At 60.1% G+C, this 22,779-nt stretch overlaps 1 protein-coding gene across 2 annotated transcripts in view; it reads left to right on the top strand.

Moving 5' to 3' along the window:
• The window catches only part of OLFM1 (olfactomedin 1), a 39,731-nt gene that overhangs the window by 9,597 nt on the left and 7,355 nt on the right, over positions 1-22,779 (top strand). Inside the window, exons 1-5 of one of the 2 annotated variants that reach the window (XM_027966137.3) lie at positions 2,469-2,639; positions 4,578-4,727; positions 10,907-11,062; positions 13,293-13,512; positions 20,604-20,710. In XM_027966137.3, coding sequence (XP_027821938.1) covers positions 2,490-2,639; positions 4,578-4,727; positions 10,907-11,062; positions 13,293-13,512; positions 20,604-20,710 — 783 coding nt within the window. In that variant the 5' untranslated portion in view covers positions 2,469-2,489. Of the gene's footprint in view, positions 1-2,468; positions 2,640-4,577; positions 4,728-10,906; positions 11,063-13,292; positions 13,513-20,603; positions 20,711-22,779 lie in introns of those variants that run through there. The other variant, XM_027966138.2, reaches the window with a different exon arrangement.

Genomic DNA, 22,779 nt, shown 5'->3' with positions numbered 1-22,779 from the left:
ACCTTCCCAGAACAGCTCTGGGTGTTGCGAGTTGTTTCGCTTCCAGCAGCGCTTCCTCCGTGTTCGTATGTCTGTACCAACGGCGTCTCTTGTGGGTGGCCTTTAGCAAAAAGCAGCTCTAAGGAGAGGCGGCGGGGGTGTCTGGGGGCGTCAAATCCCAGCTCGGTCCCATGCCCACGTGTCAGTTGCCCCACTGAGGGTCCCCTCCGAGCCCTGGGTCTTCTGTAAAGCGGGCGTGACGAGGGTGGGCACCCCTCCTGGCCGCCATGTCTGCTCTTGCGCTGACTCACTGAAGCCTTGCACGCCCTGCTGTTACGCCCTTTACAGATGGGGAAACTGAGGCACGGGAGGGCTAATTACCTTGGCTGAGGTCTCACAACCAGTCAGAGGCAGAGAACCCAGGCTGCCCACACCCAGGCTGTCTGGCCGCAGAATCTGAACACAGAGAGACCCCTCTGAGCCACCTGTCTCGGTCAGTTGGCTGGTTGTTGGGAGGTTTTTGCTCCTGCACGGTGCTGGGAGTCTGCTCCGCCGCGCTGGTGTTGTTTCTGAGCTGGGGGTTACAGCGGCTGCACCGCGCGTCGCGGCCGTGATCGTGGGCTGCACCGCCGTGCACACAGGAGGTGATAAGAGCCTGCTGCCTCCCGACTGTCAGGGTTTTGCAGACACCAGCCTCAGGTGGGATCTGCAGGGTCCCAACAAAGCAGGGGTGCGTGTCCTGCAGCGGGAAGAGGGGTGTGAATGATTTGGGTCGGCACAGCTCGAGGCCCTAAATCGGTGTTGAACGTTCACTGAAGGAGAAAGGAGGCAGGCGAGGAGGACGGCCGCCCCCTCACCTGGCGGGCCGCACTGGCGGCCTGGATGCCCGCAGAGCCTGCAGTACCCGCCGGCACTGGGAGATGGCGCCCTTCCCCAACTCTTGAAATTCTCTGCCTGCCGCCCGAAGGCTGCCTCAGATCCCTGCTTTAAGCAGAAAAACAAGCCCAAGGCGTCCCTCCGGCTCGAGCACCGCGCTCAGGCCAAGGCCGCCCTGGCTTATAGTCCTCTGTCCCTGGGAGCAGAGAGTGGAGCCCGGGAAGGCAGCGTCCCTCCTCGGCGGCCCGGGAAGCCAGCCCCTTCCCGCCTCTGTCCGCCCGTCTGGCCCGCCCGGAAGGGAGATCGATTTCCACGCAGACAGTGGCGGGTGCTGTCCTCCCCACACGGCAGGGAGGCTTAGCTGGGTGGCCTGGAGGAGCGCCTTTCTTCTCCGTCGGAAGCCACCTGCAAACTCTGAAGCCCTGTTAAGGTGTGCGAGCCACTCACGCTTGTGCTGCGGAGGGGCCTTCACATGTCCCGGCACGGATGCTGCCAAGGGCTGGGGAGTTGTGCCAGCCTGCCCTGCCCCCCTGCCCCTCTGCCTGGGCACCAGCTCCCCCCACCCCACAACCCCGAGGAGGAACCAGTGAGAAAAGGCGCCCCTGGCCCCCAGGCCTTTGACCACCAGGTCCCCACCACCTGGACCACACTCACCCCGGGTGGGGCCGCGTTAGCGACCCCGCTCGGAGGCCTGAGCCCCTAACCCACGCCCAGCTCCTGCCCCGCCACCGCATGCCCACACCCTTCACAACCTGACCCGGGAGCCGGCACCGGGCAGAGCCGGGGCTGCCAGCAAAGGCCTGCGGGGTCCCAGCTGCCCAGGACTCCCAGAGGGGCCTCTCTGTTTCCCTCGGCCCCTCTGCCAGCACGGAGCTGGACACCCCCGCCCCGAGCTGCGTTTGGAGCCGAGTGTCTGGCTGTCTGGGTTTCTGCTGGGCTTCGGGGGGCTGCGGGGCTGGAGGGGGCCTGGAGCCACCACCTAGCAGGCCTCCAGCAGCCGGGCTAAGAGCGACCTGGCTGGGTGGGTGGGCGGGTGGGGTCTCAGAACGGTGCCCAGGCCTAGCTGGCCGGCGGCCTTGAGGGCGGAAGAGTGGAGGCCCGCCCAGCCCGTGCGCCAAGGCCGCCGTGTTTGAGGGCGGATTTTGATGACTTGCGGGGCGGTGGTCTGTCTTTCCTCGCGGTCGACGGGGCTCTGCAGACCTCGCTGCCAGCAGCCAGGGGGCGGCGGGGAGCCTGAGTGGAGAGGAAAAATCCACCCATTTCCTGGGCAGATTGCGTCGGCCGCCGCCCGGCCGTGTCCCCGCCTCCTGGCCGCGGCCCCCGCGCGCAGCCCGCGCGGCACTCAGAGCCGGAGCCGGAGCCCGAGCCGGCGGCCCTTCCCGGCGGCGGGCGGGCGGCAGCGGACGGCGGGCAGCGGCGAGGCGGCCACTCTCCCGGGCGCCCGGGGCGGCGCGGCCATGGCCGGGGCGCGCGTGGCGGCGGCGGCGGCGGCGGCGGGCGGGCGGCGGCGGGCGGAGGGGGCGCGGGGACACGGCCGGGCGCCCCTGCCCGCCGCGGTGCCCGCCGCCTGAAGGCTGCCCGGGGCGCGGAGCCGGCGCCGGCGCGGCGCGGGCGCAGGAGGCGTTCCCGGCGCGATGTCGGTGCCGCTGCTCAAGATCGGGGTTGTGCTCAGCACCATGGCTATGATCACCAACTGGATGTCCCAGACGCTGCCCTCGCTGGTGGGCCTCAACACCACCAAGCTCTCGGCGGCCAGCGGCGGGACGCTCGATCGCAGCACCGGCGTAAGTGCGCCCGCCGCCCGCCCTGCCGGGCCTCCTCCCCGCTCCCCCCGCTCCCCAGCCCCGGGCGAGCGGGCGCCGCGCGGGGAGCAGGGCGCAGGGGCAAGGGCACGCGCGGGGCCCGCGCGGCTCCCGCGCGCCGCGGTGGCGACCCTGCTCCCCGCACCCGCAGCCTCGGCCACTCTGCCGGTCGCGGGCCCCTCTGTGCGGCGCTTCCCGCCTCGGTCCGATCCCCTCGCGGGGGCCTCCCGAAAGCCTGCCAGGGACTCAAGAGGCTGGGAGTCCGCATTCAACTAATACGTCCCTTGTTGACAAGGTTTGGAAACTGAGGCAGGGGTCTTGAGGACTTGTCCAAGGTCACTCCGCAAGTCAGGGGGAGACGCGGTGGCCCCCGTCCTGCCGGGTCCAGTCTAGGCTCGGAGCTGAGCCCGCCCCACTTGGCAAAAGCCGGACTGGACCGGCGGAGTGGGGCCCGGGCGGGCGGGCGGGCGGGCGGGCAAGAGCTCCAGCCCTCGGAGTCCCGAGGCGCCTTTCTCCCCAGCCAGGCGGAGGTCCCCGGGTCCCCGCAGCGGAGGGTGCAACGGGGCCGGTCGGGGCCGGGGCGTGGGGGTGCACGGCCGCGGGAGTCGCACCGCGCCCTCCGCGTCCCCTCCCGCCCTGCCTCCCCAGGCGCTTCTCGTCCCTTCTCGGTGCCCTGGGGGAGGGGGCGAGCGGCGGGCCGCCCCTGGGCTCGGCCGGCTCAGGTGGTGGCCGGAGCGGGGCGGGCGGAGGAGAGGGCGCGCCCCAGGCCGGCTCTCTCGGCGGAAAGGAGAGGTGAAGGACACGCGCTCCTCTCCCGCTCCGTTCCTTCGGCAGTGAAGGGCGCCGTGCTCTGAGGGGGTCTCCCGGTGACCCCTTCGGACGCCGGCACCCGTTCACCTCATCTGCCCTTCTGAGGCCTGCTTGCCGCCGTCTCCTTCCCGGTGACTGTGTTCCTGCCCCGAGGTCCTGTGCCCCTGGGGCTGGAAATGAATGAAATGGCAATGTTTGTACCCTGGACTCCGTCCACCCAACTTCTCCCCATCCCCACGCTAAAAATAGCAGGGAGGTGACCTGCGGCCACCCGGCAGGCCGCAGGATCTGTGCTCAGGGGTGAGTTTTCAGACGGTACTGTCCGCCCCGGGTACTTGGCAGTTGGGACCCCCTGAGCCAGGCTGCGAGGTGACACCAGCTGTGTCCGCGTGTCAGCGGCCGCGTGCAGCCCAGGGGTTGGGAGGGTGCTGGGGCGCACCTCGGGGCTGAGGCTGGGTGTGAGCCCTGCACAGCGTGTCACCAGCAACTTGGCGACATCTGCCAAATGGCTCGCGGGCGGCAGCCTGCGTGGGGTGGAAGCCCAGCATCCCCTCGGGGGCCTCTGCCAGCTGGGCGGCGGACGCGGCCGGGGCCTGGGGTCATCCCAGCTCGCAGCTAACAGGCAGCTGGATCCTGGCTGTTCCTCTCCAGCTTTGGGGAGCAGCGGAGCGCGACTGCGCCAGCCACCCCTGCTGGCCATACGGGAGGAGATCTTATTTCTGAATTACGTGCGGCTGTGACTCAACCAGCCGCTTGCTTCCCTTGCTTCCCTGCTTTGCTCCTCACCCAGCTCGCGGCCTCTGCTCTCCCCTCCCTTCCACCGAACCTGTCAGCTGGGTCAGACGCCAGAACTCTAAACATCCCCTAAGTTTAAAAATCCCTTGAATTAAAAAATATGTTTGAAAGAGCCGTGCCTGTTAGACTCCCTTCCGGCCCTGGGGATCCTGATGGAAGACCGGCTGGGTTGCTCCCCCCCCACGGCCAGCAGCTGTCTTTGGACCGATTTGTTTCTGCCCTTTCCCGGGGGGCTGGGCGTGGACGGCATGCCCGGCGGGATGTTCTCTGGTCTCACTTTCTCTCCCTCCCTCTCCCTTGCCCCCTGCCCCCCAGGTGCTGCCCACCAACCCTGAGGAGAGCTGGCAGGTGTACAGCTCTGCCCAGGACAGTGAGGGCAGGTGCATTTGTACAGTAGTCGCCCCCCAGCAGACCATGTGCTCACGGGATGCCCGCACGAAACAGCTGAGACAGCTGCTGGAGAAGGTGAGTCTGTGGGGCGCGTGGCTCTGTGTGTGTCTGTGTCTGCGTGTGCCCCCGCGCTGGCAGCAAGGCGTGGCAAGCCTGCAGAGTGCCTCCCAGCTCCCAAGCCTGGCTCTCCCCCCGCACGGCCCGCTGGGAATATTGGTGAATGGATGAAGTGGAGGGAGGGAGGCATGGAGGAGACTCCACCGGGCTGCCCCGAGTCGGGGGAGTATCTCCGCCCAGAGCCACACGGGCGGAGCGAGGGGGTGTGCGGGCCTCTCTCCCACACCACCATCTGGGGCTCACGCCCACAGCCTGGGGTCCAGAGGGCCAGAGCTGTCCCCGAGCCACACCTGGAGCACTCCCGTGCTCCCGGGAGCAGGGCCGCGGTGGGGGGCTTTTCCCTGCTTCTGGGTGGTTGGACTGAGAGATGGCCAGGAGGTGATCACTCCTGTGGACGCCCTCCTGCTGCAAAAGCGGGTTAAGTCACCACCTTTGTGACCCGCCTGGGAACAGCACGTGCAGGTCTGATCTGCTCTTTCGGCTGCTCCTCACAAGAGCTGGGTGAAGCTGGTGAGATCTTCACCATTTCCCCATTTCAAGACGTGGAATCTGGCTGCAGGGTGGTGGGCTGACTACCCCAAGGTAGATAGCCGGTGAGCAGGGGTGCCAGCTCTGAGCCTGCCCCAGCGCCCCCTGCCCCCCACGGAGGCCAGTGCCCTGGATCACAGCCATCCTGCCTCCCAGGACAGTCCCCACGGGAGCCCTGGGGTCTCAGAACCTGAGTGCCACGTTTCCTGGGAGTTCCTGGGGGCGGGGGCAGAGGACAGCCCTTCCGCTCCATCACCACCCTCCCCAGAGAGACGGCGTGTGGCGCCTCAGGATCCCTCGCTCACCAAACGCATACAGCACACATATACATACGTGTACAACTGCACACAGGCGCACACGGACACCGCATGAGGCTGCACAAACACACGGATACCACACGCAGCTGTACACACAGATACACATGGACACTACAGGCAGCTGTACACACAGATACACACAGACATCACACGCAGCTGTACACACAGATACACATGGACACTACAGGCAGCTGTACACACAGATACACATGGACACTACAGGCAGCTGTACACACAGATACACACGGACACTACAGGCAGCTGTACACACAGATACACATGGACACTACACGCAGCTGTACACACAGATACACACAGACATCACACGCAGCTGTACACACAGATACACATGGACACTACAGGCAGCTGTACACACAGATACACACGGACACTACAGGCAGCTGTACACACAGATACACATGGACACTACAGGCAGCTGTACACACAGATACACACAGACATCACACGCAGCTGTACACACAGATACACACGGACACCACACGCAGCTGTACACACAGATACACATGGACACTACAGGCAGCTGTACACACAGATACACACGGACACTACAGGCAGCTGTACACACAGATACACATGGACACTACACGCAGCTGTACACACAGATACACACAGACATCACACGCAGCTGTACACACAGATACACATGGACACTACAGGCAGCTGTACACACAGATACACACGGACACTACAGGCAGCTGTACACACAGATACACATGGACACCACACGCAGCTGTACACACAGATACACACAGACATCACACGCAGCTGTACACACAGATACACATGGACACTACAGGCAGCTGTACACACAGATACACACGGACACTACAGGCAGCTGTACACACAGATACACATGGACACTACAGGCAGCTGTACACACAGATACACATGGACACTACAGGCAGCTGTACACACAGATACACACAGACATCACACGCAGCTGTACACACAGATACACACGGACACCACACGCAGCTGTACACACAGATACACACGGACACCACACGCAGCTGTACACACAGATACACATGGACACTACAGGCAGCTGTACACACAGATACACACAGACATCACACGCAGCTGTACACACAGATACACATGGACACTACAGGCAGCTGTACACACAGATACACACGGATACCACACGCAGCTGTACACACAGATACACACGGACACCACACGCAGCTGTACACACAGATACACATGGACACTACAGGCAGCTGTACACACAGATACACACAGACATCACACGCAGCTGTACACACAGATACACACGGACACCACACGCAGCTGTACACACAGATACACACAGACATCACACGCAGCTGTACACACAGATACACATGGACACTACAGGCAGCTGTACACACAGATACACACGGACACTACAGGCAGCTGTACACACAGATACACATGGACACTACAGGCAGCTGTACACACAGATACACACAGACATCACACGCAGCTGTACACACAGATACACACGGACACCACACGCAGCTGTACACACAGATACACACGGATACCACACGCGGCTGTACACACACACACACACGGACACTCATATACACATACCCCACACACATACACACATACATATACACACGGTCACATGCACACCTCACAAGGACACACACACACCACACACATCACACGTAAACACACGCACGTGCACCACAGAGACACCCATGTATACACACATCATACACACATCACATACGAGTGCTCACTTATACACACACTTACACCACACACCCCAGGAAAGCCGTGACTCCCCCATCAGCTGAGTAGCACAAGCTGTGGAGGAGGGGCGCGGGGGCCTGCCCTGGGGGGTGTGGGGGCCTGCCCTGAGGGGTGTGGGGGCCTGCCCTGAGGGGTGTGGGGGCCTGCCCTGGGGGCGGGCCTTCCTTGAGGGGCGGGCCTTCCTTGGGGGGTGAGCCTTCCTTGAGGGCACTGGAGGCCCGGCAGCCTGCCCAATCTGTCCAGTTCAGTGCAGGCTCAGCGCATCTACAGCCCTTCACACAGGTTCTGGCAAAGCAGGCCCTCTCTGGAAATCAGGAGGGCAGGGTGGGGGCTTCCTGGAGCTCTGCCCTCTGGAAGGGGCTGGGGAGGGGCCTCGGTGCCCCGCCCCGGGGCAGGAGGCTGGCTGCCCTCGAAGACCCCGTGCGCTTTGCTCCACCATCTTCAGCCACCCCAGTAAGTCACGGTAAAAGAATTAAACAAAAATGCATGTAACAGGTTTCACACACATTTATTACCAGCAAACCAGACCAGAGCCTAATTGGGCCTTTAATTATTCACGACTGTGGAAGAGGGAGTGGAGCTCTGAGGGGCCGTGGGGGCTGGCGGGCGGCCGCTCGAGCCCTGCTGAGAACCCTGGCCTCAGAGACGCCTCCTGCCCGTGTCTGCCCAGCACAGCTGCTGAAAAATTTAGAGCCCGATTGTACAGTGTCCTGGCAGGCACTGCGCTCTGAAGCAGAAGCCGTCCTCAGTGTATGGGGGGCCTCCCACCCCTCCTCCTCTTTCCTTCTGAGCGTCTGTTCTCTCCCTGGGACTGGGGTCCTGTTAAAATCCACCCCAGGATCTTCCGAAAGGGGAGCCTTGCTGCTGCTTTGCTGAGGCCTGCAGTCTCGGAGGAGCCTGACCCCAGTGTCCCCTGATCGCAGCCCCCTGCCCACCCCCCTGCATTAGAGCCTCAGGCTCTGTTGTCTGTGAAGAAGCTCAAGGCCCAGAATTTGAGAGAGTGGGCTCTGGAGCCAGTCCAGGCCCTGCCTGGTGGCTGTCTGCTGTGCGGCAGTTGCCAAGTCACTTAACTTCTCTGAGCCTTGTTCTCCTCTGTGATGAGACTTGAAATAGCGCCTGCCTCCCAGGGTTTTGTAAAGATCAGATGAGATCCATAGCCCAGTGCCTGAAACCAAGAATGTCCCATAAACACTAGTGGGCGGGGTCCCCCCCAGGCCAGGGGTGTCTGCCCCCCGGGTTGCTGCCGCCCTGCCCGTCTCAGCCCCTGTGGCCACCTTAGGCGGGGTGGGGAAGGGGTGCCCTGTGCCGTTGGCAGCTGTGTGACCCTGAGCTCCTCAGTTGGCCTCTGGGGACACGTCCTACGAGGGGCGGATGGGCGCGCTCAGTGGAGGGCCTCCAGACTGCGGGTCTGAGCCCCAGGGGCCTGACTGCCACCTGGGGCTGGATTATCTGCTCTGCTTGGAGGGAAAGGGAGGCGCTCGCCCAGCCTGGGAAGGACTGGCAGCGGGCAGGAGGGCTCTATCGGGCAGGTGAGTAGCTTGGCATCTTTAAAATGTGTTTCCCAAATTTAAAATTTGATTTAAAACCATTTAAATTCATTAAGACAGGACTTCCCCGTAGCTCAGACAGTAAAGAACCTGCCTGTGATGTAGGAGACCCAGGTTCGATCCCTGGGTCGGGAAGTTCCTCTGGAGAAGGGAATGGCAATCCACTCCAGTGTTCTTGCCTGGGGAATTCCATGGACAGAGGAGCCTGGCAGGCTACAGTCCGTGGGGTCGCAAAGAGTCAGACTTGACTGACCGACTAACACACACCCAGATACGTTAACAGCATCCTTCTCTGGCATTTGAACAGCCGGGAGGGCTATGTGTGGCCTGAGAAGGCCAGGCTGAAGCCAGCGAGGGCCCAGCCATTTCTGCGCAGCAGAGTCTTGTCAGCAGCCTTGTAGGTTCTGCTGTGGCTTCAAGAGTCCACCCAGGAGAGGGAGGGGGAGCAGCGGTCTTGACTGCAGCTGCCGTTTCTGTTCCTTCCTCCCGCTGTGGCTGCGCCTTAGGGGCTGGACCCTGTGTGCTGGTAACAGGTGTGAACAAGGCCCTTACACCTCCCTCCTGGTGGCTGAGACAGGGATGTGAGTGGCTGCCGTGCAGGCCTGGTGCCAACAAGGTGACGGTGTTTCCAAGTGGTGTGTGGCCACTTCTGGCTTGGCACATCAAGGAAGCCTCCCTGGAGGAGGTGGCAGTTGGGCTGGGCCTGGAAGGATAAAGGAAATACAAATTTCCTCAGAAGTCCACAGTTACTCAAAGAGACAGAACAAACCACTGGGGTCGGGGGAGATGGGGGACAGGAAGACCTGAGGCAGTAGAGCAAATATATTTCAGTTTCCCCTGAAGCATCTAAAGAGAAAGGGTCAGAGGGCGTCATAGTCATCTACGTGCGGTTATGTTATAAACCTGAAATTTTAAACCGAATTCTTGTGTGCCACGCTCAAGCGACAAGCCGGAGCGCCCCAGGCATTCTTCAGCGCCAAGTTGAGCGGCATCAGTTCTTCCCACTGAGAAGCCGCTTGGTCTTTTATTTGGTGGGGGGACTTCTTTTACTGACCAGGCAAAGCTGAGCCTCACACCCCAAACGATTTTGTTCCGAAAAGGGAGGGTATCTGCAAATTCAGGAAAAAACATAAAATCAGAAATGAAGATTTGTGATTATCTTCCCGCTAGTGATTGGATTCAATTCTGAGAAAGTGACCCAGACAGCAACTGTGCACCGCTTTCCTCCTCCCCGCCACCCTGAATGCATGGGCGCAGAAGGGCAAGCCAGTTTCCTGAAAATAGAATGCTCTGGCAGTAGCTTTTCTTTTAAGCTCTCTGGAACCCTGTTGAATATTAAAGTTTCATCTTGAGGCTAGGCTCAATTCAGATCTGCCCGTAAAGATGTGGAACGGCGATTCTTCCTTTGCTGAGTGATTGATTCCTGACTCTATGTTCTGAATGTGCATGTTTGTGGAGCAGTCAGCCTGTGATACCGTGGGGTGTGATGGATGGTTTGTGAGATGCAGGAGCAGGGAGCCCGTCCCCTGCTCCCGAGCACCGCGCCGTGCCCTCAGCCCTCTCAGCGGGACACCCAGTGGGATTCAGGGGGAGAGAGCTGTGCCTGGAGGCAGAGGAGCCCCGCCTGCTGTTCACGTTTGTTGGCGATTGTGCCTGATGGATTTCATCCCCCGCAGAATAGACGCGATCGCCGGTCCCCCTGAAGGAAAAAGCCACCCAAAGCCGTAAGCCTGGAGCTTTGACCAACAGGGAGCCAGAGGTCCCTGCACCCTGGTTGTAAGAACACATCCTGGAAAATGGCAGAGGAAATGTTGACCAGACTGTTTGCTCTGTTCCGGGGTTCTTGCTCATAACAGCCCGATACTGCTGATAGACGAGTTAAGTCAGGCCCAGGCCGCCTCTGGCTCCAGGCACTGGCAAGTGCCATCTCGGGCACCTGCCGCGCGCACCTTCCTGGAACCTCTTTGTTGCCTTTTGGCAGGTGCAGAACATGTCACAGTCCATAGAGGTCCTGGACCGGCGGACCCAGAGGGACTTGCAGTACGTGGAGAAGATGGAGAGCCAGATGAAGGGGCTGGAGTCCAAGTTCAGACAGGTGGAGGAGAGCCACAGGCAGCACCTGGCCAGGCAGTTCAAGGTACCGTGCGGCTCCCGCGGCTCCCCCCCGCTCCCTCCCCTCCCCCTCCCCCTCCCCCCTCCCCTCCCCTCCCCCTCCTCCCTCCCCTCCCCCTCTTCCCTCCCGTCCCCTCCCTCCTTCCTTCCCTCTCCCCCTGCCTCTTCCACCTCTCCTCCTCCCCTATTCTTCCCCTCCCCCTCCCCTCCCCCATCTCTCCCTCCCCCATCTCTCCCCTCCCCCTTTTCTCCCCTCCCCCTTTCTCCCCTCCCCCATCTCTCCCCTCCCCCATCTCTCCCTCCCCCATCTCTCCCCTCCCCCTTTCTCCCCTCCCCCATCTCTCCCCTCCCCCTTTTCTCCCCTCCCTATCTCCCCTCCCCTCCTCCTTGCCCCCTCCCCTCCTCTGAGACTGTGATTCCCGCAGTTTGAACCCAGGGAGGACCCCAGCAAGGATTGCTCTTTTTCTTGCCAATGGCAGCCTTCCTTGGAAGTAGAGAGGCCACCTACCCTTGCCCTGGTTTGGAGGAAATTCACCTTGAAAGGGACAGAGTTGAGATGCGGTTTTCACACCTATTAGCTTCCCAGGCCAGGACCCCAGGCCCCAGCTTCTCCAGCCAAGTCACAGATTAGCTGGGAAGGGACATGATTGGTCCTTCCCGACCCACAGCTGCTGCAGGTGAATCACATTAGCCAAGGATTAGCTTAATTGATTAGAGCCATTTCTGAGCAGGAGTCGCTCAGGGCAGTTCTTCACATCTGACCTAATTTAGCGGCAACAAGGCTCGCTGTAGATTTGCAGGGAAGGCAGAGAGACACCAGCATCTTTCTCACCTCCCAGTTACTCTTGTTTCCTCCACATAACTCCACTGTTAGAGCCAGAGTTGGTTTGACCTAAAATTATAAATACATATGTACAAATATGTATATATACACCTAGAGTTTACTCAGCTTCAAAATCATTAAATTGACAAACGATATGCACCTTAATTAAGGCATACATGCATGTTAATTAGAAACCAAGCCCAGATGTAAATGAACGGGTCAAATTACACAGCCCCGCTGGACTGCAAACTGCTGATGCTCTGGGTCTTCCGGCCTTTTTATGCTAATGTTTTCCTTTGATGCTCTCCCTGTGTGCTGCAAGAACTAATTCGCTTGTAAAAGCCATACATTATATAGACGAAATGGCAAGCTAATGAAGCTATAAATCTGTACGGTAAATGAAATAATAGCAGCTTGACCCTGTTGAGGAGTCCCTCTTGCTGGGCTCAGGTGGGCCAGTCCTTGCTTCTGGCATGTCACCATGAACTATCTCAGAAAGAGGTTTCGACCTGCCTGACCCAGAAGAGCCTCTGTCTCTCCTCATCAGGCGAGCACTCTCTTCCGGGGGTGGACTCAGATTGCTCTAGGGATGTCCCAGCATCCGTGGGCTAGCTCCTCCTTGCAAGCATGCTCTCCTAGTCCTCAGATCTTGAATGCTATGGCTCTGAGGGGCGGTGGGGGGGGGGGAGACAGGCTACCCTTGCTTCTGACCGCACTTTAATTGCCTTGAACACTTGCAGCAGCAGTTCCTGTGAGGGCACCTAAATGACTGTGAAAGCAGTTTGTCTGGACTGACTCTAGCCTTGAAGAGTGATTTTTTTTTAAGTGGACGGTGAAAATATTTGTCTGTTAATGGCTGTCTGTTTCAGGCAGGCTAGTAAGCTAGCTCTTCAACAGTTTTCATTTTCTTGCTTGCAGGGCTAACTTAAAAGAGTTTTTTCAATGCTGCAGACTGAAGAAGCAGTCCACTCCCATGTAACCATGACAGAGACCCAGAGAGCTTTTTTGCAGCCTGCATTTTTACTGTTATTTCCCGTTACTTAGCACCTGCCCCTAAGGAACCTTGAACACAACCAGGATCTCTTTTGCATGTGGCTGTAGATGCATTTCATGAATAGTTTGAACCCTTGTCAATGCATTTTTTGAAAAAACAAAAACAAACAAAAAAAGAGATACTTTGTGTATGTGACTTAAAGCATGTAACCATAAGATGTTGCATTCTAAACTGACAATAAAGACCTTTCCCAAATATGTTGGTGTTCTGAAGACTGTTTAATATACTCTTCTAACTCCTGTGGACCAGAATAAATCAATCTATAAAGAAAGCGGGAGTGTGGACATTTTCCCTTACCTAGGGAGAAGCCAGGCCAAGGCAGGGTGTTAGAAGTTTTTGCACGCATCGCACTGAACCCAGCTTATTTTAACCTTGCAGGCAATAAAAGCGAAAATGGATGAACTTAGGCCTTTGATACCTGTGTTGGAGGAGTACAAGGCCGATGCCAAATTGGTATTGCAGTTTAAGGAGGAGGTCCAGAATCTGACGGCAGTGCTTAACGAGCTGCAAGAGGAAATTGGCGCCTATGACTACGATGAACTGCAGAGCAGAGTGTCCAATCTTGAAGAGAGGCTCCGTGCATGCATGCAAAAACTAGGTAGGCCCAGAACCCTGCGGGCGGGGCACTGCACCGCCCACCTGCCGCTGGCTCACTCAGGCTCAGGGAGTGGTGCTGAACTGGACAGCGCCCGCCTGGCTTCCCCAGCGGTGGCTGGGTTAGGGCCCCTGGGTAGGGTTGCCTGGACAGGTAGCTGAGGAGTGTAGGCCGCGCCTGTCCTAGGGCCTTGTCCAATCCCGTGCAGAGGCCAGCTCACAGACCCCACTGAGCTGCACATCTGGAAAACTGATGTTAGATGTTACATGGCATCTGAAGAGAGTGTGTGTGCACGGGTGTGTGTGCGCTTGTGTCCCTGTGTGTTGGGTGGCTTTTTAGGACACGAGTTTCATAGAGCTGGAAGCACATCTCATCCCCTCCAGCTTTCAGGAAAGGGCTGACACAGCTCCCTGAGAAACCGAACCATGCAGAAAATTCCATCGCATCGAGGCGGAAGGCTCGCCATTCCTAACAAGCGAGGGGATCCCTCTGGCACCTGGAGGGTGCGGGGCTGGGAGCCGGTGGCCCCAAGGCTCCTTCCGAGTCTTGTCTGTGGTGGATACCCATCACCTTATCAACTTTCTGGTTAATTTAGCAAATCTTAACGTGTCCACGTCAGAGTCCATTTTGAAATAGCACATGTTAAATCCCAATTCCATTTTTAGGTTTTCTTAGGAAAGATTGGCTGGCCCTTCTCACTCACTGTTTTCTAACGCAAAGGTGGTTCATTTTCTTATTGTTTACTTTTTGGAGTAACAGCATGATTCTGCTTTATGCACGAGTTTCCTTTAGGTTTTATCTGGCGCTTTCACTTGGTCCTCTTTTCATCCCCTACCCCCCGCCCCCTGCACACTACAAATGCCGTATTTTAAACTTAAAACATCCCAAAAGAACAAGTACTTTAAAAAAAGAACAAACAAACAAACCCAGTGCTATTAGGTGGGAGACAGAAAACGTTCAAAGGGCAAGGAGACAGAGTCAGCCAACCTTTTGTGTGAATAGGTTCCCATGTCTGGGTTATTTTTAATGCTGTTCTAGGTGCCCTAGGAAAGTCCCCCAGGCCCAGCGAGGGCAGTGAGCGATGCTGGAGGCTTGGAAGGAGTCCGCTGTGGTGTGTGCGCTCGTCCGCGCCTTGTGAGGGATTCTGTGCTACTGTTTTTTCACATGTGGTGCCTGGTGCCCAAGTCCTGGTGTGTCCGGGGCTGGGTGACCTGGGACAGTTTCAGGACGGGTCTGGGCTGGACGGTCTCCACCCGCCCTTCCCATATCAGCGTCCAGGAGGCAGCAGGAATGCTTGGCGTATTGCTGGGTGTCGGGCTTCTCAGTGGTTACGGGCTGTGTGGTAACCTCTGGTGGGCACTGTCTTTGGCTCCTGCCTGTGAAGGCGCTACACTCCCATCCCACTCTCCAGACCCTCCGGACACTTCCCCGACACTTCTCTCTTGTTACTCATTTCCGCACAGCACTGTTTTTATTCCCTGGTAGACAGACCACGTAGACCAGTGAGAAACCAAGATTAAACCTCCACATTTTCTGATTAACAGACCAAGCAGTAAGGTGGAAATTCAGAGAGAGAAGTTAGCTCTGATGAGACGCTAGGCGCCTTTCCAGGAGAAGGCTGCCTGTCCCAGGCGGGTGGCCTTCCCCTCCAAACTCGGCCTATTTTTAGAAGCCGGCTGAATTCATTTTTCAGGCTAGCGATCTTGGGGCTTTCACGTGGCTGCCCTCGGGCCGCTGAAATGGCCCTCTCGGGAGCGAGGAGAGAGGACGAAGAGGCCCCCGGAGCCCTGCCCTCCACCGTGGAGTGCAGCCGCTTCTGTGCTTAATTCCTTCTTCAGAAAGACCTTGGCACAGAGATGGATGTGCTGAGCCAGTGGCAGCGGGGTCGGGGGTGGGGATCTGCCTCTAACCAGCGCTTGGCAGGCAATTCAGGAGGGCAGCAGCCGAGGGCCCCGCCTGTTGGTGTCCTGAGGCAGGAAGTGCCACTCGGTGGCCGTGTGGCTCAACCAGGGCACTGACCACTTCCGGTTCCGACCTCCCCTCCATCTATACAACGAAGGCAGAGGAGTCCCTGTGCCCTGGGGTCGCTGTGTGTGAGTTCACGTCGCGGATTGTGCAGCGAGCCCGGCACAGAGGAGATGGTGGAAGCACACGAGGGCAGGTGAGGAGGTCGTAAGGGATAGTGTGGTCGGCAGGTAGAGAGAGTATGAGACAGATGGCCGGCAGGGAGGCAGGCGGAGGGCAGACCACAGGCTGTAGGTTCAGCTGCAGCCTCGCCCTCACCCTAGCCTTCACTCAAGCTCGGCGGCTTAAACCCCAGCTACTATCCTGTGGCCACTTCATTTAGTCTTTATTTTAGGTACAAGTAGGTGCCCTCTTAGCAGGCTGTTTGCCTTGCTGGGAGGCAGCTATGAGCATAGCACAAGTAAGCCAGCTGCCCACACAGTGCCATCTTGGGTGGGCAGGACTCCTGGAGACACAGAGTCTCAGGCAGGGGCCAGCAGTTCTCCCCCGGCCCCCTGCCCACCCCACACCCTGCCCCCCTCCACCTCGCCCTTTGGCCCCGGATCTCATTCTGCCTGCAAGCCTCTTGCTCTAGTGAAGAGCATCTCGGTGACCCTCGTGCTGTGAGGCTGGGGATGAGGGTCTCCCTGCAGTTTCCCAAAGTCCTCTTAATTAGGTCTCTCCTTTCCACATCAGTGTTGCTGACAATTCCTGAGCCCAGAACATGCACAGGGGAGGAAAAAAAAAAAAAAAAAAAGAACAAGGGCTGCTGGTCCCATTGGTTTTCTGTTTCCATTTTTAAATCCTTCTCTCAATGGGATTGTGTGTTTTTCCTAATGGCCCAGCCAGAACTTGAATCTGAAACTCTGACTTCGGGAACTGGACCCTGGGCTCAGCGTCTCTCAGGAGTCATTTGGTTCCCAGGCAGGGCTGCCTGGCAGCCCTGCCCCCAAGCTTTCACTGCATACCCACCCCCCCACCGCCGCCCCAGCCCCAGACGGCCTGCAGTCAGACACCACAGCGGCTAAACCAGCTGCAGCCAGGGACTCGAGACCCAGCGCAGAGCGCCACTGCCCCGTGTCCCGTCAGCGCCAGGATTTTCCCGTCTGTAAGATGAGAGGTACGCGTGGGCGCTCTGTCGCGTCCAACCGTCTGTGACCCCTTGGGCTGTGGCCCGCCAGGCTCCTCTGCCCATGGGGACTCTCCAGGCAAGAATACTGGAGTGGGCTGCCATGCCCTTCTCCAGGGGATCTTCCCGACCCAGGGATCGAACCTGAGTTTCTTACATCTCCTGAATCAGCAGGCGGGCTCTTTACCACTAGCACCACCTGGGAAGCCCAAAATAAGAGGAGCTAGCTAATTTCAGGGCTGCCCCCAGTCAGACCATCCGTCCTGAGTCAAAGGTCAAGGAGATGGAGAGAGGGGCCCTTACCTCCTCCCCAGGGGCCTGGACAGAGCCAGGGACAGTGGGTAAATGAGCACATGAGGATTTACATGCAGCTCTGAGAGGGGAGTTCAGGGTGTCTCACTGTGCAGGGGACTGACTAGAATGGCGAGGACGAGGGAACCCAAGTTCAAGTGCTGCTCAGGGCAGTGACCTCAGTGGGGTCCATGCAGGCCGGTGTCCCCCCCCACCCGACTGGGTTCCTTCCGGGGGAGCTCCGGATTCCCTTGGTGAGAGGTCTCCCGGCACTCCAGCCCTGCTGGGTGCGGAGGAGAGACAGGCGGCCCCTCGGGGCTCATGTGCAGGGAGGCAGCCCCGCCCAGGTGGTCTGTCCGCAGGGACCTGTCTGTCTGAGGGCTCAGCGTGGCCAGCTCTGCCAGCCCCACTCTTCCCAGTCTGCACGGGATAAAAGCTGGGGCTGGGGGAGACGGACCCGATGGGCCGTCTGGGGACCTGTCCGCCTGCCGCTCGGCCATCAGCCCCTCAGTCTGGCCTCTGGCCCGATTCCTGGGTGGGCACGGCACCTTGGGCCTGCTCAGGCGCCCCTCGGAGACCACGTGCATGTTCAGAAGTGACGTCCTTCTAGGACGAGCAGGCGCCCGAGGGTTTCAGCAGAGGGGCTGCTGGGGTCAGGCACCCCCCCCCCCCGAGACCGTCCTGGCTCTCAGGGGCCCCAGCTGTGGGTGCTGTGCCCCTGCACCAGCCTCCTCTGAGATGCAGCTGCTGACCCTGCCTGGCTTTCCAAGCCTGCCCCCTTCCCAACCCCCCACCCCCTGCCCGAAGCCCGAACGCTCCTGACAGGTGAGGGACACTTCCGTGAACTGAATGTGCCAAGACTCGGCCTCACGGCTCTGCCGTGGGGCTTTTTTAGATCCTGTCAGTTCCCCAGGTCTTGGCAGAACCAGTCTGGATGGAGAACCAAAAATAACTCCGTGACTCAAGCAGGGCAGGCGGCCTGCAGCCCCGGAGGAGAGCAGAGCCAGCCTGTAATCAGGAGCTGGGCAAGCGGGCCCCCTGGCCGGCGGGGCCCTGCTCCGCCCATCCTTCCCTGTGACTGTAAGGCTCCCTCCGAGGGGCCAGAGGAGACCTCGCCCAGGGTGGGGCAGGGCTTGCGCTGCCGCGGACGCCCCCACCGCTAGCTCCCCCTCTCTGCAGCCACGGGGGGCCAGACCAGCGGGACCGCCCAGGGCAGCCCCACCTGGACTGGGCCGCCATCTCAGTGTGAGCCTGTGCCCACGGCCTTCCCTGGCACATGACTCATGACGGCTGGTTCCTGGGCTCATCCCACGCCCGCCTCTGAGGAGGGTGTCCTCCTGACAGATAAGAAGGGCGCACTCAGAAGTGGCCCACCTTTATGGTCCCTCTGCCGGGGGAGGAGGGGGGCTCTGGCAGGCGCGCAGTTATCCCTCTCAGCTCCCAAGAGGCGGCTCAGTCATTCATCCACTCAGTTCGGACAGCTCCAGGCTGAGCCTTGTGGGGGACGGGCATCCCGGGGTGTCCTCTCAGGCCGGTGAGACCCAGATGCCCAGGTCTACGTCCAGGGGTGTGCGGGCCCCACCTGGGTTGGGAGGAAGGGTGGGTACGGTCCAGAAGGAGGCGGGCCCTGCAGCGGCATCAGTGTAGGTGGCCAGGGAAGAAGGGGGTGGTCTGGCTGTCCCGCTGGGGGCTCGGCCCAGGCACAGCCGCAGGGGAGCCAAGAACGGGGCCAGCAACGGGCTGTGCTGGGGGTCCACCCGCCGTGCTCACCCTCTGTGCTGTAGAGGATGGCTGTTCGTCCCCTTCGGGGGAGTCTGTCCCCTTCCGGGGAGTGCGCCCCTTTGGGGGAGCGCGTCCCAGGCCAGGTGTGGCCAACGAAGGTGGGGCAGAGCACTGCTGAGAGGGACATCTCGCTGGGAGGCGTGCTGTGATGAGTGCCAGCGGGCGTCCCCCGGGGCAGAACCGTGGTGCCCTGGGGTTGGTCATGGTGCCTTGAGACTTCTCCTTCCAGGGGCCGATGGGACCACTGTCCCGGCTCAGCAGTGGGGAGGACTCCAGACCTTTGCGGCTCTCAGGGAAGAGCACACTCTCTCTCGAGACTTCCAAGGACCCACTTACTTTCTCCTCACTTCTGGGCGCTGTAGACGCAGGCTAAACTGGATGTAACGTCCGTCTGTCCTCCGCAGATGGGGGTGTGGATAGGGCTGGGCCGACTTGCTCTCTGCAGTGACCTCGGCCTGTCTGCAGACTCACCTCCCTGTGAGGCCAGCGAGGGCCAGGGCCCCGAGGGGACAGTATTTAAAAAGGCAAATTCAGAATTACTCCTGAAAGGGGAACAGGCAAAATAGATCCTGGGAAGAGATGGACAAGTAAAAATAGTTGAGTTTCTTTCTCAAATCTGGGCCAGAGGCAGCAGCCTGGGGAACGGGGCCGCGTGACTTGACGGAATTTGGGGGTAAAGCTGCGTTTCTTCTGCTTGCAGTCGGCCCCTGATCCCTGCCCAGAGCCTCTGCAGTGCCCGGATGCAAGCTGTCAGGACACCGAGACGGGATGTTGGCGGTGGGGGGGCCCATCTCTCCAGTCTGGTTCAGTGATGTTTATGGATGTACTCACCCCACTTTATTTTAAGGAGAAAGTGGGAGGCCCCCCAGACACTGCAGCGGTGGGTGTGGGCCTCCCCCTGGGACCAGCTCCCGAGGCTGCGCCCACCTCGCCTGGTGGGACGACCCCCGGCTACACCACAGTCCCCCGGGTTAAGTCACAGGCGATCTTCTGAAAACACGCGAGCTTGGCAGACTGACCTGTGCGTCTGCTAATGCAGCGGCAGTGTAGCAGAGTGGGCCTCATGCAGGCCAGGCCTGGAGGAAAAGGAGGTCATTGCAGATGGCAAGGACCCCGCGTGCCTGCGCCCAGGGGCCCCTGGGCTTCGGTGGCTCAGGAACCTTCTGTCCTTGTGAGGCCAGCTGAGTTCACTTTTTCCTGAAGACTTCAGGGCCATGTGCGCAGGTTGGCGTCCAGGTGGCAGGAGGGGGATTTCTGCTGGATGCCTAGGAGTGCGGGCTTTCAGCTCAGCCCTGCCCGAGCGGCAGGGTGACCCCAAGGACATCCCAGCCGGGTGGTCAGCCTCCAGCCTCCATCTGTGTGACAGGAGGGCGCTGAGGGCATGCCCAGGGCGCAGTCACCCCCGTGTGCCATGTCTTCACACTCCAGCCCCCTGACGCCGGGCGCCTCCTCCAGGCAGTAAGGAGCCGTCGCCCTGTGGGGAAGCTCTCAGGCCCTCCAGCGGGAAGGAGCAGCCAGCCTTCTCCCGGTCTGGTTCTGACCGTCCGGCACCTTCCTTTTGGCACCCGGGCTCGGGTAGACTTTCTCCAACAGCCTTGGGAGGTGCAGCTGCTGCTGCCCCCACCTCCCAGAGGAGAAGACGGCGCCTGAGCAAGGCCAGCCCCCACCCCCACCCCAGAGGTGTAGTTCTGGCATCCCACCCCTGCCCAAGACCTGGAGGGCTGCGCCCCCCTCTCCCCACCCGCCCTGGCCTCAGTTGCTCTCTGCCGTTTGGGGCTGGGGTTGTCCCAGGAAGAGCAGGGCCAGCGCGCCTGGTCACAGCCGAGGGCAGGGCGGCGTGGTGGTCGGGCGAGGCACTCACCCTGCTGCACCGGGCCCTCTCTTCCAGCGTGTGGCAAGCTGACCGGCATAAGTGACCCTGTGACCGTCAAGACCTCCGGCTCCAGGTTTGGCTCCTGGATGACCGACCCCCTGGCCCCAGAAGGTGATAACAGGGTAAGTGACTCCTCGGCCTGGCCTGGGTCTGTGGAGTCTGTGGATGAACGAAGTTTGGTGCTCCTTAGTAAGGGGGTGGGGGTTCCGGGGGCTTGGGGGAGCGGCCTGGGTCCCTTGCTGAGGGCCCTGTGCTAACCCCAAGTCAAAGACTGCAGGGCGGGTCTTATGTGAGGATGACCGTGGCAGGGATGGTGTGGGGTGGGGAGGCCTGCGACCCCCTCCCCAGGCGCGGCTGTGCCCCTGGGAGCCGAGGGAGCCCTCTGGGCTGAAACCTCCCAGTCTCAGCCCTGCCCCCGCTCCCCTCAAGAAGAGCGTGGCTGGGCCTTCTTGTTCTAATGACTCCTCATTTGTGTTTCATTTGCCATTCCTTTCATGGCTGATAGAAACTCATGTCCTCTTTTGATTTAGGAAAAAAGCCTGCTCTTTCTTTTCTAGACTGTTCCCCCTGGGTAAAAACCTCATAAAAGGAGAGAGTCGAGCAAGCGCCACATTTGTCTTGATGGGGATGCAGGGGTGCGGGGAGGGGGCAGCCAAGTTCTGTGTTTGGAGTCCCTTCGGGGTGTGGGGAGCAGAGGGCTGGCTCAGCCCAGACGGCGACCCTAACCGCAGCGTGGGGGAGCCTTCCACCGCGGGGAGTTCCCGCACGTCCCAGGCTCTGGTTCTCCGGGCAGGGGAGGCGCTGTGGCTTCCCTGTCCTTTGGTGGCCCACCAGCCTAACCGCTGGCACCCAGAGTGAACCACCCAGCAGCCCGGGGCCTTTCTTATCTAGCCCCTTGCCTACAAGACGTTTAGAAAAGAAGCACTTAAAAAAAACTCAAGTCTTCACAGGCAGACTGAGAAAGGAGGTTAGAAATGTGAGCTCCTCTAAGCCTGGTCTGGAGGATTTTTAAAGGGAAGAAATCTTGAGACTTGATCTTTGTACCTCCCCGGCCCCGCCCCCTTAGACGCTCCACCTCCCCGGCCCCGCCCCCTTTAGATGCTGCTCCTCCCCGGCCCTGCCCCTTTAGACGCAGTACCTCCCTGGCCCCGCCCCTTTAGACGCTACACCTCCCCGGCCCCGCCCCTTTAGATGCTGCACCTCCCCGGCCCCGCCCCTTTAGACGCTGCACCTCCCCGGCCCCGCCCCTTTAGACGCTACACCTCCCCGGCCCCGCCCCTTCAGCTGCTCTTCCTCCCAGGCCCCGCCCCCTTTAGACCCTGCACCTCCCAGGTCCCGCCCCCTTTAGATGCTGTACCTCCCAGGCCCCGCCCCTTTGGATGCTCTCCCTCCCCGGCCCCGCCCCTTTGGATTCTGTACGGCCCCTCCCCCTTTAGAGGGCACGACGGCTTCTGTTTCAGTCCGGAATCTGCACGGTGCCTCTGGCACAGTCCTCCTGGGGGAGACGCCTGAGGGACCATTTCCCACTTCCTAGCGGCCTGTGCATTTTCTTTATGCAACAACCTCCACCTTCCCCACCACCTCCTCAGCAGCCCCTTCCCACACCTCATCCCTGGGGGCAAAGGCGCGGGGCTCTGGGGAGCGGGGCCGGCTACAGCCTGCAAACCTGGGAAGCCACCGAGTCGGGATTCTGGGGGCGATGCTGGTTTTCATTTTATTTTCTGAGTCGTGACAGGGAGCTGGTGCTTGGACGTTTTCTAACAGCTTAATTGGCCAATGAATTACCAGTCAATCACCAGTGAACGATTTAATTGGCCGAATGTTACCCTATCCTTCAATTTCATCCTCTGCCCCTCCCCCGCCTCCCCGAAAATGCCGCCGTGGTTCTGAATTCGGTTAGGAGTGTGCCCTTATCACAGACGTGGGTGGAAATATCAGCAATGCCGACGTGAAAACAAGGTGATGGCGGCGGACCCCGAGGGCGGGCCCTGAGTGCCAGGGGCCGGCAGAGCGCGTCGCGAGCACATGTTGGAATACGAGAGGAGGCAGTGGTTTCCGGACGCGGCGACGGCTGTGCCCAGCCTTCAGCTGCGGTCCCGTGCCTGGCCTCGCTGAGTCCTGCAGCTGCCCTCCAGCCAGAGATCGTCTGTCTCCCCTAGGCTGATGGGAAAACCAGGGCCAGAAGCCTCAC

This window comes from Ovis aries, chromosome 3, assembly GCF_016772045.2.
Source record: "Ovis aries strain OAR_USU_Benz2616 breed Rambouillet chromosome 3, ARS-UI_Ramb_v3.0, whole genome shotgun sequence".
NCBI classification, from domain to species: domain Eukaryota; kingdom Metazoa; phylum Chordata; class Mammalia; order Artiodactyla; family Bovidae; genus Ovis; species Ovis aries.
The sequence above is the reverse complement of the archived record's forward strand: the minus strand, read 5'-3'. Positions and strand labels throughout refer to the sequence as shown.